This window comes from Acanthochromis polyacanthus, chromosome 7 (genome assembly GCF_021347895.1).
Source record: "Acanthochromis polyacanthus isolate Apoly-LR-REF ecotype Palm Island chromosome 7, KAUST_Apoly_ChrSc, whole genome shotgun sequence".
In the NCBI taxonomy this organism is placed as follows: domain Eukaryota; kingdom Metazoa; phylum Chordata; class Actinopteri; family Pomacentridae; genus Acanthochromis; species Acanthochromis polyacanthus.
Window position 1 is genome coordinate 35,610,864 of NC_067119.1, and position 18,504 is coordinate 35,629,367.

Consider the following 18,504-nt stretch of genomic DNA (forward strand, 5'->3'; position numbering starts at 1 on the left):
CTACCTCACTGACCGTCCACAGTACGTGCGGCTGCGCGGCTGTGAGTCAGAGGTGGTAGTCTGCAGCACTGGGGCGCCCCAGGGCACCGTCCTCTCGCCCTTCCTCTTCACCATCTACACCTTGGACTTCACCTACAACACGGACAGCTGCCATCTCCAGAAGTTCTCTGATGACTCCGCCATTGTGGGCCGTGTGTCTGAGGGGAACGAGCTGGAGTATCGGTCGGTCATCATGGACTTTGTGGACTGGTGTGAGCGCAACTATCTGTGCCTCAACACCAGTAAGACGAAGGAGATGGTGGTCGACTTCAGGAGAAGGACACTCCCGCATCCACCAGTGAACATCCAGGGGCAGGACATTGAAACAGTGGACAGTTTCAAGTACCTGGGTGTTCACCTCAACAATAAACTGGACTGGTCCCACAACACCGATGCTCTGTACAAGAAGGGCCAGAGTCGCCTCCACCTTCTGAGGAGGCTGAGGTCCTTCGGAGTGTGCAGACCTCTACTAAGGACTTTCTACGACACTGTGGTAGCCTCTGCTTTCCTCTACGCTGTCATCTGCTGGGCCCCGGGCAGCACAGAGCGGGACATGAAGAGACTGAACAAGCTGACCAAGAGGGCCAGCTCTGTCCTGGGCTGCCCACTGGACTCTGTGATGGATGTGAGTGAGAGGAGGATGTTGACCAAGCTCTCATCCATCATGGACAACAGCTCCCACCCACTGCACCAGACTGTAGTGGAGCTGAGCAGCTCCTTTAGCACAAGACTCAGACACCCTCAGTGCAAGAAGGAGCGCTACCGCAGGTCCTTCATCCCCACTGCCATCAGACTGTATAACACTACTGTGTAGTTGTTATTATGTGCAATATTTATTATCTTGTTCTTGCACTTTCGTGACTTTTGCACTCCTGTTTTTTGTTTTTGTTTTTGTTTCTAAGAGCCCTGTAATGTTAAATTTCTCCTTTGTGAGATTAATAAAGTCTATCTTGTCTTATCTTATCTTAGGGACTGTGTCAAAGACTGTATGTGAAAATCAATATATTTTGATGCGGGCTCAGTAATGGTATCGATTCCATTTATGATCGGTCTTCCTGGAGGATCATGAAGATTTTTGTGATTTTTTGGCAATAAGTAAAAAGTAGCCATTTTAGTATTGGTGGGTGACAAAAACTTGTACTCATCGGAATTAATCCAATTATGCTCCAAAGCATGGTCCAAGATGCATAGCAGATCAGATCTTATCTGTGAACTGGGGCAGATTGTGAGAGGACTAAAATAGTGTGTGTTTTTGAGTTGTCTGAGGGCCTCTTGTATATATTGATGCTTACCCCACACCACAGTAGCTCCCCCTTGTCCGCTCTTCTGATTATGAAGTCTTCCTTGTTTCTGAGCCATTGTAAAGCCTCCCATTCTCCCTGAGACAAATTGGACGGAATATGTCTGTTGGAGTATAAAAGTTTTTCCACATCATAATTTACTTTTTTAACAAAAGCATTGATGCATGCATTATTGCTGAGCGGAAAAAATTTAGAATTCGGTTTGAATGAGGAGTATTGTACCTGCGTGTTTAGAGAGTCCATGTTAGTGGTCGGTGTTGTCAGAGTGGATTGGTGGTGGTACCACGACTTTAGATGGAGGTTGCGATAGAACCTGTGAAGCTCTATTTTGGTCTGGAAAAGGTTGGTCCAATGTGTAGGAGCAAAAGACAGACCTTTGGAGAGAAGCTTGATGCAGTCAGAGGAAAGGTGGGTGTCAGATATATTAATCACCGTTTGTTCATTTTCGTCCGCCGTGGCAGACTCTGCCGGGGTAGCAGTTCTATATTTCGCCATCCTCTTCCTTGCTCTGCCTCTTCTTGTCTTTTTTGTACTTGTGCGTTTCCTAAAAAAGGACTTCAGGTTTGCGTAAAGAGTTCATCATCGTCAGTTGTGGTAGCACTACTGGGTATACTAAACGACACCGAACGTGTACGTCTAGATGGACGAAAGTTTTTTTGCCACGAATAAATACAGTCCTCATCATAATCCCAAAACCCATGGGAACTTACCAGTGTGGATCCTGTAACCATTGTTCACACATCAACAAATCCACCACCTTTAAGGACTCATCTGGACTCAGAACATTTCACTGTAAACATTTTGCTAATTGTAATTCTACTCATGTCGTATACCGTTTGGACTGCAAATGTGGTTGTTTCTATATAGGACTTGCAAAAAGGAGACTGAAAGACAGATTCTCTGAGCACAAATATGCAATAAGGACTGTAAGTCTCAATTACCAAATTGCCAAACATTTCAAAAACTCTATTTGTTGTAATCCTAACCAACTCACTGTGATGGCAATTGAAGTAATTCCCAAAACCAACAGAGGTGGTGACAGACTAAGAACTTTGGCACAAAGAGAAACTTTTTGGATTGAAACTCTAAAAGCCACTGTGTTTCCAGGCCTCAAGGAGGAGGTGGACTTTTCGGTGTTTTTATGAATATCTGACTTTCTTGTTATTGCACTGCCTGTTAGTGATATATTGTGCAGATTGTGTTCCTTCAGGCTGAGGGGCGCTGTAGATTTATCTTATGCTGTACACAACAGTTCCATTTTAAGGGCGCTGTGGCAACATGGGTATTGTCTATGATTACCTTTTTCTTCTGGTCTCTTTATTGTAAGTGTTTTTAAATGTTATTTCATTTGTGATGTCTTGTTTCAGGTGATGTTGTCATGTGACCTGGTTCTCAGCCCTTATCTGGCACACCTGTGCCCTATCGCTGCATTATGTTCTGACGAAGGCCGTGTAGTGGCCGAAATGCGTAAACTGCCGTTCATATATTAATAAAGGACTTTTAGGAACTCTGAGTGCCTCGGATCTCTCTTCTTATTATTACTTTGTATTATTTTGAATGGACAGAGTATTTTTGTTTTAGTTGTATTTTTTTGTGTTTGTTTCATAAGGGTGAGAGGTGCTGATATAAAGTAATCAATGAACCATTTTCAGCATCGGTGATGCCCAGAATCCAGTCTCTTTTCTTGGAGGAGTTGTTGTGACAGTACAGTGATTTCCATAGCAATGTCTCCTTCCACCCATCTCTGTGAATGTCAGGATTGGGGTGACCTTGTCATTTAGTGTGCTCATGACTCTGACAGTTATTTTGCAGCAGGGTCCACTGTAGTTAGCTTGACATTGCACATAAATATATGTACATTTGTCAGTTACATAAATATGTCCCCGGGCTAAGAAGAGACTAAGATGGTTTTTGGGGATGGTAATCACACTACATTCACAAACACAACATTTACAGTGGGTATGGAAAGTATTCACACCCCTTGAAATTTTTCACTCTCTGTGTCATTGCAGCCATTTGCCAAAATCAAAAAAGTTCATTTTATTTCTCATTAATGTACACTCAGCTTCCCATCTTGACAGAAAAAAACAAAAATGTAGAAATTTTTGCAAATTTATTTAAAAAAAAAACTGAAATATCACATGGTCATAAGTATTCAGACCTTTTGCAGCAACATTCATATTTAACTCACATGCTGTCTATTTCTTCTGATCCTCCTCGAAATGGTTCTGCTTCTTTATTGGAGTCCAGCTGTGTTTAATTAAACTGATTGGACTTGATTAGGAAAGGGACACACCTGTCTATATAAGACCTTACAGCTCACAGTGCATGTCAGAGCAAATGAGAATCACGAGGTCGAAGGAACTGCCCAAGGAGCTCAGAGACAGAACTGTGGCAAGGCACAGATCTGGCCAAGGTTACAAAAGAAGTTCTGCAGCACTCAAGGTTCCGAAGAGCACAGTGGCCTCCATAATCCTCAAATGGAAGAAGTTTGGGACGACCACAACTCTTCCTAGAACTGGCCGTCCAGCTAAACTGAGCAATGGTGGGAGAAGAGCCTTGGTGAGAGAGGGAAAGAAGAACCCAAAGATCACTGTGGCTGAGCTCCAGAGATGCAGTCGGGAGATAGCAGAAGGTTCCAAAAAGTCAACTATCACTGCAGCCCTCCACCAGTCGGGGCTTTATGGCAGAATGGCCCGACGGAAGCCTCTCCTCAGTGCAAGACACATGAAAGCCCGCATAGAGTTTGCCAAAAAACACATGAAGGACTCCCAGACTATGAGAAATAAGATTCTCTGGTCTGATGAGACCAAGATTGAACTTTTTGGTGTTAATTCTAAGCTGTATGTGTGGAGAAAACCAGGCACTGCTCATCACCTGCCCAATACAATCCCTACAGTGAAACATGGTGGTGGGAGCATCATGTTGTGGGGGTGTTTTTCAGCTGCAGGGACAGAACGACTGGTTGCAATTGAAGGAAGGATGAATGCGGCCAAGTACAGAGATATCCTGGAGGAAAACCTCTTCCAGAGTGCTCAGGACCTCAGACTGGGCCGAAGGTTCACCTTTCAACAGGACAATGACCCTAAGCACACAGCTAAACTAACAAAGGAGTGGCTTCAGAACAACTCTGTGACCGTTCTTGATTGGCCCAGCCAGAGCCCTGACCTAAATCCAATTGAGCATCTCTGGAGAGACCTCAAAATGGCTGTCCACCAACATTCACCATCCAACCTGACAGAACTGGAGAGGATCTGCAAGGAAGAATGGCAGAGGATCCCCAAATCCAGGTGTGGAAAAACTCGTTGTGTCATTCCCAAGAAGACTCGTGGCTGTACTAGCTGAAAAGAGTGCTTCTACTCAATACTGAGCACAGGGTCTGAATGCTTATGACCATGTGATATTTCAGTTTTTCTTTTTTAATAAATTTGCCAAAATTTCCACATTTCTGTTTTTTTCTGTCAAGATGGGATGCTGAGTGTGCATTAATGAGAAATAAAATGAACTTTTTTGATTTTGGCAAATGGCTGCAATGACACAGAGAGTGAAAAATTTCAAGGGGTCTGAATACTTTCCATACCCACTGTACACAATCAACAGCATTTTTAAAAATTTCTGGTGCCATAGCAGTGTCCCAGTACATGCCCCCTTAAAGAAGAAAAAATACTTAATTTTTAAGTGCACTTTGGGAATACTGACAGACTCATGGTGCACTTTTTTCTCTTTTTTTCCCCTTTTAGAAAGTTCAAAATAACTGAAATAGCCACATAGATATGGTCTTATTTATTCTTCCATGTCAAAACTGGGTGTGTACGTTACCAAAATACAACTTGGAAACTACTTACAGAGATGGAATTACTCAAAACGTTTTCGCAAATTTGTCTGTAGTCACTTTAGATACTAAATATTGTGATCTTTGTTCTTCACCACCACTGCTGACAAAATGCTGTCTGTCCTTAACTTATGAACCACAGCTTACAGTACAAGCTTAAATCCATTGAATTTCACATTCTTTATGCTGTTTCAATGGTTACAATTCTGAGTTTATTCTACCCTTGTTTACTACACAACCATAGTGGGTCATTTTTGTAGAATTAAGATGAGAAGAAAAACTCAATGCAGAAAACATTAGCCTTGTTGGCAACAATCAAGCCCACTGTAGATCGGCTGGAAAGCCCACAGGTCTGTTTTTTCTCATGCAGCAATGTAAATGAGCTGCCTGCAACTCATTTACATAAAGTAGACTTGACTTTATGCAAATTATAGTCTGGAAATTAGAGTCTGCAGAGCCCGAGGCTGCACTCTTAGAACCCTCACCGATAGGACCGTACTTCTACGGCCACGTTTAGAGCATTTTTTCTAGACAGCGCCACCTACCACAATCAATGATCATGAACGTGCACAACTCATGGTTTTCAAGTATGATTTCAATCAAACTATACTTATAATTTAAATGGTTTATTCAAGGAGTATTCCACAGAAAGAACTACTTCATGTTCAAGTACCAATGGGTTTAAGGTTTTTTCTGTCCAAATGTTTTTTGACTAACATGTTAAGGTTTAAAAAATAAAGGTTTATTCCACCCAAAATACTACTTATTACAATAATAATGATGATGATGATAATAATAAGAATACTTGGTTGCTGAGACTTGCATTTGGACAAATTGTCGAATTAGCATACTTATATTATTATCAATTAAAATAATAATGGAATCTTATGTTGTGGCATCTGTGGTCTCCAGATTTCAACCGGTACGGTTTGTAAAGAGGCGAAACACCAGGATAACTTTGGAGACAGATATATTTAATATTTTATTTAATAACAGTTCAATAGAAGCAACAACGCTCCCTCCTCCACACTAAATTAGTAAAGTAAATTAGTCTTGTGACTTGTCTCTCCCACCACTGAATCCATGATGTCACTACCTCCTGAGAGAGATACACAGTGATAGACATTAACGTGCATAAGTAGACATAGCATTGATATATCTGGTTTTACAGCAGTTGTCAGTAGATAAAACATGACAGTTTGCAGGTTTAATGATGAGTTCAAACATAGTTGTGTCTCAGTTTAACAACAACCTGTGCAAATTAAGATATCAGAAGTGTTTATTAAACAATAAAACAATTCACCATCAGTACTCACGCTGTGATATTGCTGCTACTTCCTGTGGTACATCAGGGTGCTAGAAGTGTGATTCTGAGAGTCCATCCTCCGGTCCAGCAGACATACCCTACTCAATTGAGGTGTGGGGAATGAAGGTCTGATGCCTCGCAAAACTTTCAGTGAAAGTTTACTTGTTATGCTAATCTACATACTGTTTGAATTTTACTGCTAGCTATATATGTAGTATATTTAATGTCAGAGCCGTACATCATGAGAGTGAACTATGAGTCGGTTTTCGATGTTGGCTTGTACTTTGTTTGTGTCACGTGTCCTGTCATGCATGTATCCAGGTGTGTGTTGTGTTTTCCTTGCTTTCCCGCCCCTCCCTCTTCTCCCGTCCCTCCCTCTTGCCCTCCTCTGTCCTTCTCAACCCGCCCGGCCAGCAGGCAGATGGGTCCCCCCTATATAGAGCCGGGTTCTGCTCAAGGTTTTTTCCCTGTTTTTCCCCTGGGTGTTTTCCTTGCCACTGTCGCCTTTGGGCTTGCTCTGGGGGTCAGGCATATGGGTTCTATAAAGCGTCTTGAGACAATCTGACTGTAATTGACGCCATATAAATAAAATTGAATTCAACTGAATTGAGCACAGACTGGTGCCTCTTGTCAGGTCATCATTGTAAATGAGAAATTGTTCTCAACTGATCTTAGTTGATAAAAAAAAAAATATTACAAACTAAAAAAAGATTCAGCAGCTGCACAGCTTATTTCTCACCTCAAATGTTTTCAGAAATACTTTTCGTTGAGCTGTTTTCGAAATAAGACAATGTTTGCGACTGAGCCACCATGTTGGTTTGACACCTCCACAGGACTGAACAGGAAAGCGGCTGCCATGTGACCACCTCGCGACCCGCTGGTACATTGCCTCAAAGCTGCAACGTTTAGAACAAATGTCCAGTTACAACTCAAGTAATCATCCAAGAACAAAATGATGAAGAGATTCTAAAGAAGTGCAGGTTTTGAAACCAGCAGAAAACTCTCTACCGTAGTTTGAATCAAACTGTAGGATAGTAGAAAGAAAGTCTTGTATTGTTTTTCTATACTGCTGGGATATATTAACACTGCATTGCTTTCCGGTGACTCATCATTCATCTGTCATTAAAAGCCTTTTTCTTTCTAACTTCACCTTTCCTCTTCCCTTTCCTCTACATCGCTGTTGACAGAAAGGAGGCTCGGCTCATAACTGCGGCCAGCTGAGGGTGGGTCAGGTCATTCTGGAAGTCAACGGCATTTCTCTGAGAGGTCGGGAGCACAAAGATGCTGCGCGGATCATCGCAGAGGCCTTTAAGATCAAAGAGAAGGACCACATTGACTTCCTGGTGTTTGAGCCAGGATTCTAGTCTGAAGACTTTGCACTTTATGCAGATTGGTTTAAAAAGACATTGTTTCACTGCTTGGAGAGATCTATATGAATTCCACATGATGCTGTCCTGTAATCATGGCCCTCATTTCATTTCAGGGACAGGATTAGTGGAAGGATGTGTTGGGTATTTTTTGATTGCACTCTACAGAGATTTGCACAATTTAAATTTAGAAAATGATATTATATTAATATTTGCTGTAAAAATCATGCCTGGTGAAATGCTATTGTCACTTGTTTTGTTAATTTTCTTCCATTAGTATTCAGACCCTGGATGTCATATGTTTCATCGGGAGGACAATTAATACTACTAGCCTATCACAGTTGGTAAATTCATTCCTCAAGTATCTTGTATGTCTCTTCATCATTGAGACAATATCACGAGAGGCAGAGTTACTCTGAAGATGTACATAGTCTCTTGTTTGGGTTAATTATCTGTCTGATTCTGAATTTATCCAAGATAAATGAAGCAAAGCAGAATAAGAAACACTTCCAGACAGGTTGAAAACAGGCAGACAATTTAGCCATATTGGCTACACTTAATTTCGAGTTAAACTGGACAGATAGCCATTACTGCACTGGTAAGCAGCTGAAATATGACTATGATTGGACCAGTGTTAACTTTGTCAAAGAATCACCAAAATATTTATTAGCAACCATGTTTTTATAATGAAAATAAGACAACTAAAAAAGTAAATATTGAAAGTAAGAATATTAATGAACTGTATTATATTTATTGGGAAAATTGAAAACTAGTAATGTAAAAAATAAATGAATGAACTATTGATTTGTAATTATTCAGTGGCCCACAGAATCTCACTGTAGCTCTTGATTAGAGACTGTTTTCTCTACAGTCCAAACCATCTTTTGTTCAGGTGTTGATTAATCTTTGACCCATTGTTTTACCATAAATACAAAACATTTCAGTACTGTTTTCAGTAGTGTTCTGTCTGAACTAAATTCATAATTTCAGTGAGAATTGGATAAGGAACCACACCAAAAATCCTGAGACAAACTATGAAAACATGCAGACAAGACAGTCCTGGAAAAAACTTTTTAAAAGCAAACTAATGTAATGCCATTTAATTCAATTCAATTTTCTTTATATAGCGCCAATTACAATTCTAACTTTCTCAAGATGCTTTATAGAACCCATATGTCTGAACCCTCAGAGGAAGCCCAAATGCGACAGTGAGTCAGTGGACACTTTATTATCTTTGCTTACAGTCAGAGTTCCATGATCTTATCAGTCTGAATCATCCTCTAGATATTGGCTATAGAAATATAACGGTATTGTGCAACAGTCTGTCTGAATCCAGGCAGTGTTGCATGGACACAAAACAGTGACAATGCCACTAAACCCGCAATGGATGACAACTGTAACCATGGTAACCTTGCATAGCAAAGCTGGGCGCAGGTGTATTCTCAAAGCCATTGAGGAAACACAAATTTAAAAAAATGCATGACAAAAACCAGATTTCTAAAATGTCACAAAGGAAAATCAGAAATGTAGATGCGGAAAGCATGAATTGGCCGTAACCAGAGGCTACCTCAGCAACAGAAGCAGCATTTGCATGCCATACAGAACCATTGTTTTTTGACTTAAGTTTTGTTTTACTCTTAGTTTGCTTTTGGTTAGTTTCAGGCACCCAAATGCTTAAATAGTTAGGTTTAGTAAAATATTGTGATATGTTTCAAAATACAACCCTTTTCCAACATGTTCCAAGCTCTCCTCTATTTTCTGGCACCGCTCCATCTAATACATGATTAGGTGGCAGAAAAGGACTGACAGGAAAGCAATAAAACCTTTTGTAAAGTTACTGTGTTACATCACAAACAAATGTAACCCAGCACAAAATAGGTTTCCCTCAGAAGGCAACTGCAAAAGGAGTTGTATAATAACATAATTATTGGAACACACGGTTATAACAGTTTAGAGACCCAGCTCTGGTTTCAACTGTAACCTACCTCTTTTGTATCACCACATTCTGAGATATCAGGGATTCATTTGATGAGTACAGTGTTATCACATTGATAAAAGTGGCTGATCAGTTGCAGTAAGCTAAAAATGTTGTTCTTCACTCTTAAAGGGCAGAGACCAGGTGAACTTCAGCAGGTGTGCTTATTAACTTATGTAGATGAACTGCTAATTAAAGCTTGAATATCAGTGAGACTAATAAACTAGTCTGGACAGAAGTATGTTTGGTCTGTTTGAAGCTACACCCCCTGTCAAAAGTTTTGAGAAAGCTTCTAATTTATTTGAATGAGAAAGTGTCTCAAAACTTTTGACAGGGGGTGTATATTTTTTAACAGTAGCTTCCCTTTGTCATTTGCTCACTTAACATTGAGCTTTGGTCAAATGCGAATTAGACAAGAAATCTGGCTGTTTGATTGGCCATCTGAGGTGCCATTAAAACAGATTTGTTTTCTTCCCCCTGGTTACTTAACATACAAAATAAATTCTGACAGTTGACTGGCCAGCAGTTAAAATTTAAAGACAAGTTTAAGCAAACACATGTTGTTGGATGTTAGAGCAGTGGTCTCCAACCACCGGGCCGTGGACCGGTACCGGGCCGTGGACCATTTGTTGCTGGGCTGCACAGGGAGAATAAAAACAGTTTGTTTTTCTGGTGGAGTCTGCAAGGTGTTCTTTTTTTTATGACTAGATCATCTTCCCATCACTTCCGTCTGTGCTTGTTTCCTGCACTTGATGTTAAATGAAGTTGTCGATATGCTAAAATTAATAAAAAACAAACATCTCTCAGTATCCACAGATTTGCTAAAGATTTCTGTATTCTTGCAAGATAGCGACATGGCATCACTGTAACTATGCCTACATGAGCTGCCTGCTGACAATTATGATCCTACTACAAATCGACCACTGCGGACTCAGGACTTATCCGTCGGAAATTATACAAGGAACAATTGATTACATTGTGGGGGTGTTTCTGAGGCTCATCAATTCCCATAACACACACCTGTCCTCAGTACAAGGTCATTTTTTATTAAAGATTTCATCCGTTGGAAATGATGCAACGACTGAGCAGCATTGGTGGAGTACTGTGCTCTCTGCTTTTCCTGTTTGTTATGTGCGCAATTACCAGTCCGTAGAAAATTGTCTTGTTTGAATCTGGTCCATTGTGCAAAAAAGGTTGGAGACCGCTGCTCTAGAATAGAGGACACGTAAAGGGAAACCTGCAATTCCCACATCACAACCAGTTATCATAGCAAATGAAACTTAGAAAATCACAGTGTGTCACATTATTATGCCTTTCAAGAAAAGTATCCACTGAAGTGATGCCTTTCATACTTAAACTGACGATGTAATTAACTGACTTTCTGAAATCAAAACATCAAACTCTTAGTCTTCAAATTTACACTTTAGCAGCTACTTTACCAGAAATAGCACTTCTGCTCAGAGGCCATCCTATCAGAGTCATCTTTAAGAGCACATCTCCTCTGTATTAAGCAATATTTGCAGTTTAGCAGTACTGGTGTAATAGATTGTATATACTGTAGATTCTTTTTAATCCCTACATGTAATCCCAACTTCATCATACTAAATTGTGCATAATAGAAGAACATTTACACATTTCCAAGATTATATTACTGCTCCACATCACTCATAATTTGCTTCATGTCTTCTCCCAACAACTTGAATGAAGTACATGATGCTCCAATCTCGGTTTGAAACCATGTCCAAATGCCTACACAGTGGGAATCAGTGAAATCCTCTTTGAAATTAATCTTACCTGATCATGCTCTGTGGTGAATGCTGATGAGTTTCAGTGATGATTCAGTGAACTCCTTTACTGCACAGGAAGCACTGATCAGATTGGACTGTCCTGTTGCAATTAATACAGTAAAGCAGCAGGAAGAGTCAGGTTCTTACTCTGGTTTCTACATAATACAGTGCAGCCAAATGATAGAGCCGTACTACTCACCTGTTATTCAGTCTCTAACGTACAGGAGTACAAATATTTGTCAGAATGATTGCAGATCTCACTCTGGTGTGATAAGAAGGCTTCTTGTATTTCAGAAGTCTCCTAAGTGTCAAGTAAGGGCGTAGGTTTGCATAGGGACGGTAGGGACATAACACTACCAACTTTTCAAGCGGGTCAAATTGTCCCCACCAACTTTTAAGCAACCTTATTTGCATTATATAATGAGTTCAGTTATATAGGTAATTTTGATTGTCTTCCCATATGTTGTAAGGATAGAATTGACCCTACCATTATTAAGTGAATTATTTTCATTATGTTCAGACCAGGTTCAGACTTACATTTACCCCTTTTCACTTGCTGAATGTGCCGGTCCAAGCAAACGTGCGTTTGATTGGCTGATAATAGGTTTCAGAGGTTGAAAAAAACAATGCAAAATCAAGACTACCATAAATGCTGTATGGCAGAAAGCGTTCAGTACAACCACATGCTATGCAAGCAAAAACCAAAAACGTATTCTTTGCTTTAGTCAGTGTGTTGGAGGTGATACAAACAGTGTACCTGGACAGCTTCAAGAGAAAGAGACTGTGCTGTCAATGCCCTATAAGACCTGCACTACCAGTCAACAGTTTGGGCACACATTCTCATTCAATTCTTTTTATTTATTTGTTTTATTTTTTACATTGTAGCTTAATACTGAAGAGTAGTCCTTTTTGTTTCTAACATAATTCCATATGTATTCTTTTGTAGTTTTGATGTCTTCAGTAGTAACTGACAATGTATAAAATAATTAAATAAAAATCGTTGAATGAGGGGGTCTGTCCACATTTTTGACAGGTAGTGTATATTACAAAGGAAAATTGAAAATGATAAAGCAAAATATTAATAAGAATGAAAACATCCGCTTAGTGAAACATTTAGCCATGCTTCTGAAGTCAGTGAGCTGGCAGAGGTTGTGCTCCGGTAGCAAACACTGCACAGACCATTTATTTGTCCCATGTAGAAGGGTATACAACAACCTATAAAAGAGCCAAATTAACACACTGCACATTGTCACATACATATTTAATATGACTACAGGACAGGGTAGACCTAGAAATCAGAAATGCCTCATTGTATTATCCCATATAATTTAGCAGCAGTCCCTGAAGTAAGCACGAAGCTGAATCAAAAAACTGTTTGAACTAAACAGCTTTATAAAGGGAGGATTCACTGAAGAATTGATTTATCAGACTGCATTAGTTTTATTGCTAAGTAGACTGGCAACTGACTTGCCCATAATATGTGTTCGAAGTCATTGAATAATTTTATTCCTAGAGCTAAAATGGAACATCTGTGTGTTGAGCTGTAGAACGACAGCTTCATAGAGGCAGAGATACAGTCACTTTTGTACTGGCAATTTAATTTCAGATATCTCAGCATCTGCCTTTTAAAAAATCTTCCTATTCTGAGACACAGATTCTGGGGAGCTGGAGTAGCCTTTAAAAGATTGCAGTGTTTTGTTATATAAGCACCTGTTTCAACAAAAGTTCAGTCGAACTGTTTCTACTTACTGTGGTATACAGCGGGAACTTACTTCACTATCAGATTTCAACCTGTGCTCAAGAAACCTAAATAAGCCTGTCATTGCCAATAGCAGAGTGTTGGTAAAATCACTGAGTGGAAACCTCTGAAAAGAGGGAAATAGTAAGCGGTATATGGCTTTCATATGGTAGGATCCTTGAAATGTGTTTGTTTATTCCATAAGGTGTACTTTATTATCTGTTTTGTTCATAACTGTAACCATAATGCAAAGTGATACAGTAATGCCAAGTAATCCAAATTAAAAAATCAGCAATACAATCTTTCTCAAATGTTTTGGGCTGAATCTATTATTATACTTTTGTAATCTAATGAAACAATCCCATTGCAATGAGACAGGCGATTATTAGAGAAATGTAGACGTACAGTATATATACAAATATATATATATATATATATATATATATACACACACACATATATATATATATGCCAAGTAATCCAAATGAAAAAATCAGCAATACAAGCTTTCTCAAATGTTTTGGGCTGAATCTATTATTATACTTTTGTAATCCAATGAAACAATCCCATTGCAATGAGGCAGGCGATTATTAGAGAAATGTAGACGTACAGTATATATACAAATATATATATATATATATATATATACACACATATATACATATATATACATATATATATATATATATATATATATATATGTTAATACAAAACCATTAAAAAATGTTATCTTGTACAGAATAAGAGGCTGCACAGTGGCTCGGTGTTTAGCCCTGTGGCATTGCAACTATCCATCCATCCATCCTCTATATACCGCTTTATCCTCACTAGGGTCGCGGGGGGTGCTGGAGCCTATCCCAGCTGACTCGGGCGAAGGCAGGGGACACCCTGGACAGGTCGCCAGTCTGTCGCAGGGCTACATACACAGACGAACAATCACACTCGCATTCACACCTACGGGCAATTTAGAGTAGTCAATTAACCTCAGCATGTTTTTGGACTGTGGGAGGAAGCCGGAGTGCCCGGAGAAAACCCACGCATGCTCAGGGAGAACATGCAAACTCCATGCAGAAAGACCCCAGGCCCACCCCAGGATTCGAACCGGGGATCTTCTTGCTGCAAGGCAAAAATGCTAACCACTACGCCGCTGAGCAGCCCGGCATTGCAACTAGATAATCCCATTTCCAGGCCAGGACGCGAACCAGGCTGCACCTGGGATATTTCTGCATGAAGTTTGTATGTTCTCCCTGTACATGCGAGGGTTTTCTCCAGGTTATCCATCTTCCTCCCACATTTGTAAAACATGCTGAGGTTAATTGATGATTTTAAATTGTCTGTAGATTTGAATGTGAGTGTGATTGTTTGTAGGCCTGTGATAGACTGGTGACCTGTTCAGGTGTCCCCTGCCTTCACCCTACGTCAACTGGGATAGGTCCAGTCCCCTGCGACCCTAATGAGGATTAAGCAGTGTATAGATAATGGATGGATGTATAGAAAAGGCAGCATATAGAATTATAGAGATACACACTATATTGCCAAAAGTATTGGCTCACCCATCCAAATAATCAGAATCAGGTGTTCCAATCACTTCCATGGCCACAGGTGTATAAAATCAAGCACCTAGGCATGCAGACTGCTTTTACAAACATTTGTGAAAGAATGGGTCACTCTTAGGAGCTCAGTCAATTCCATCATGGAACTGTGATAGGATGCCACCTGTGCAACAAATCCAGTTGTGACATTTCCTCGCTCCTAAATATTCCACAGTCAACTGTCATCTGTATTATAAGAAAGTGGAAGTGTGTGAGAATGACAGCAACTCAGCCACCAAGTGGTCAGCCACGTAAACTGACGGAGCGGGGTCAGTGGATGCTGAGGCGCATAGTGCCAAGAGGTTGCCAACTTTCTGCAGAGTCAATCACTACAAACCTTCAAAGTTCATGTGGCCTTCAGATTAGCTCAAGAACAGTGCACCACGTGCAATGCAAAGCGTGGGATGCAGTGGTGTAAAGCACGCCGCCACTGGATTCTAGAGCAGTGGAGACGCCTTCTCTGGAGTGACCAATAGCGCTTCTCCATCTGGCAATCTGATGGACGGGCCTGGGTTTGGCGGTTGCCACAAGATTGATACTTGTCGGACTGCATTGTACCAAATGTAAAGTTTGGTGGAGGGGGGATTATGGTGTGGGCTTGTTTTTCAGGAGCTGGGCTTGGCCCCTTAGTTCCAGTGAAAGGAACTCTGAATGCTTCAGCATACCAAGACATTTTGGACAATTCCATGCTCCCAACTTTGTGGGAACAGTTTGGAGCTGGCCCCTTCCTCTTCCAACATGACTGTGCACCAGTGCACAAAGCATGGTCCATAAAGACAAGGATGACAGAGTCTGGTGTGGATGAACTTGACTGGCCTGAACAGAGTCCTGACCTCAACCCAACAGAACACCTTTGGGATGAATTAGAGCAGAGACTGAGAGCCAGGCCTTCTGATCCAACATCAGTGTGGGACCTCACAAATGCGTTTCTGGAAGAATGGTCAAAAATTCCCATAAACACACTCCTAAACCTTGTGGACAGCTTTCCCATAAGAGTTGAAGCTGTTATAGCTGCAAAGGGAGGACCGACGTCATATTGAACCCTGTGGATTAGGAATGGGATGTCACTTACGTTCATATGCGAGTCAAGGCAGGTGAGCGAATACTGTTGGCAATATCGTGTTCAAATAGTGTTGAAAGTCAGTGCTCCTCCCCTTAAAAGTGTAACTGTCCCACGAATAACCTGTGTGGGAGGATTTCTTCCAGAATCCATTAGATAAGATTTAATATATGTAGGTGATGATGTAATGATGCATCATCTAGAACGTTCAGCTTTATAAGCATCCAAGAGGTGCGGTCATTCCTTTTTTGTGTCAGGTTTACTAAAATTGTTGTACAAAGGTTTCAAAAGCTCATTTTGGAAAATTATGAGAGCTTCTGTCTAATATTAGTGAGCTTTGCCTTTGCTATCAATACATATTTTATCTGTGTTTCAATATGTGATGCTGGTCATTAATGCAACATGCCACTGCAATGAAGGGTTAGACGTGTGAAGTTCAGAGACAATGCACCTCCTTTGAACACCAGTATATACAGTAAAGGGTGAGAAAGTGTTGTTAAACACCAATATGTGACCCATTTGTAACTGATGTAACTTCTAACATCTCTGGTATGTTCCCCTTTCAGCCTATCAAAGCTGTTTCACTAGAAAATATCCTCCAAGTCACTTATTCTTGTTTGTATTGAATTTTGCAATATTGTTTTTGGAAATGGCAAAAAAAGGCTGAAATAATCAGCAAATTACGGAGCTCCTCTGGTGTCATGGTAAAAAAATAAATAAATTGTGGCCACGATATAGCTATAACGTGCGAGTCAAATAGTATTTCGTGGGAACGAAGTAGTTTATTTTTTTTACCATGAAATACAGAATATGAGCTCAGAAACATGTTGTTCCTGGAGCTAGGTGTTTTAGTTTGTCTTTTAAACCAGACCGAGTTTTAATGTTGGCTTCATTAAAGGGGAACCTCTGGTGAGAGGGGCTTTGTAGCAAATGGATTTCCTGAAGAAAAAACAAAAAAAAGTCTGCTAAAAATAAAGCAGACATTTTATGTTGCAAATTTGGTAAGCCTAACAATGAGCTGACAAACACTTTGTTCTTTACTTCTTTAAAAAGCTTTCTTCAGGTGTGTGGTCTCAAATGACTCATGCAGCCACAAGAGAACAAAACACCAGGGTAATTCAGATATAAAAGGACTCAAAAAAAAAATAAGTAGAGAATTTAGATTTATTTGATAGATTGTACAAAAGTGTACAATAGTGGTTAGCACTTTCGCCTTGCAGCAAGAAGATCCCTGGTTCAAATCCCGGCCTGGGATCTTTCTGCATGGAGTTTGCATGTTCTCCCTGTGCATGCGTGGGTTTTCTCCGGGCACTCCAGCTTCCTCCCACAGTCCAAAAATATGCTGAGGTTAATTGGTTACTTTAAATTGTCCGTAGGTGTGAATGTGAGTGTGATTGTTTGTCTGTATATGTAGCCCTGCGACAGACTGGCGACCTGTCCAGGGTGTCCCCTGCCTTCACCCGAGTCAGCTGGGATAGGCTCCAGCACCCCCGCGACCCTAGTGAGGATAAAGCGGTGTATAGAGAGAGAATGGATTGTACAAAAATTCTAATTCTTGGAAAGATGCTATCAGTCGCAGCAGTGCTGGTGGTAACTTGCTGCACTTATTGAGTGTTTTTTTTAAAAGGACATGTCTGGTGATTTTTGATAATTTCCTGCTGTCAGCAAATTTTATGGAGAGAACCAAACCAACAATGAATATATACTGCTACTGTACTGTGTGTGTCACCTTAATCTTCTGTGGCATCGAGCTCCATTAAATGCGAAAACAATGAATCAGTGACCGAGACAGCTGCAGTGGGTGGCATGTTCCCTCATTACCATGGGCCTACTTCATTTATTTAGATTCAGTCCAACATACACCAACCATAGCAAGTCTAATGTGTTTTTATACACAGCAGAAATTAAATTCCAGCAAAAGCATTACTTTTCTCTTCAGCTGTTGTATTTCAGAACAGTAATAACTTCGGCTATAGCTTATGTTGATGTTCCACATCCAGTCAGGCTGCGGAGCTGAACTTCATAAGAAACTCAGATTCAATAGAGCACAGACAACGCATAAAGAAGGAACTCAGCGTTTATGTTTCTGTAATGAATATTTAGTCACTATCAGTGGGACTCTGTGATGTGACTTCAGCATTTTTAATTTCAGCTGTGAAGGCTGTTTTAAGCAAATCACTCAATTCAAAGAATAATTCACTGCCTGGCCAAAAAAAAAGTCGCCACCTGGATTTAACTAAGCAAATAGGTAAGAACCTTCTATTGGATAATTACTGCAGTGATCAATATATTTCAGCTGGCAACAACTTATTTAACCCTAGCTGATGCAGTGAGGAACTTCTCATTTCTTAAACAACCATGTCAGAAGACATTTCCTGTAGTCATTTAACCCATAAGAACCCATGGTGACACCAGTATAACAAGCACTTTGAGTGCCACAGTCTCTTCCTGTAAAGTTTTATGTCTGACCTCAACTCATTAAAGGGGAACTTCGTTTTTTTTTTTCA

At 40.4% G+C, this 18,504-nt stretch overlaps 1 protein-coding gene across 3 annotated transcripts in view; it reads left to right on the forward strand.

Moving 5' to 3' along the window:
* The window catches only part of LOC110971863 (whirlin-like), a 211,107-nt gene extending 197,457 nt beyond the window's left edge, over positions 1-13,650 (forward strand). For all 3 annotated transcript variants that reach the window (XM_051950658.1, XM_051950659.1, XM_051950660.1), the window contains one exon: positions 7,666-13,650. In XM_051950658.1, the coding sequence (XP_051806618.1) occupies positions 7,666-7,842 (177 nt within the window). In that variant the 3' untranslated portion in view covers positions 7,843-13,650. The remainder of the gene's footprint in view (positions 1-7,665) is intronic.
* The last annotated feature ends 4,854 nt before the right edge of the window (positions 13,651-18,504 follow it).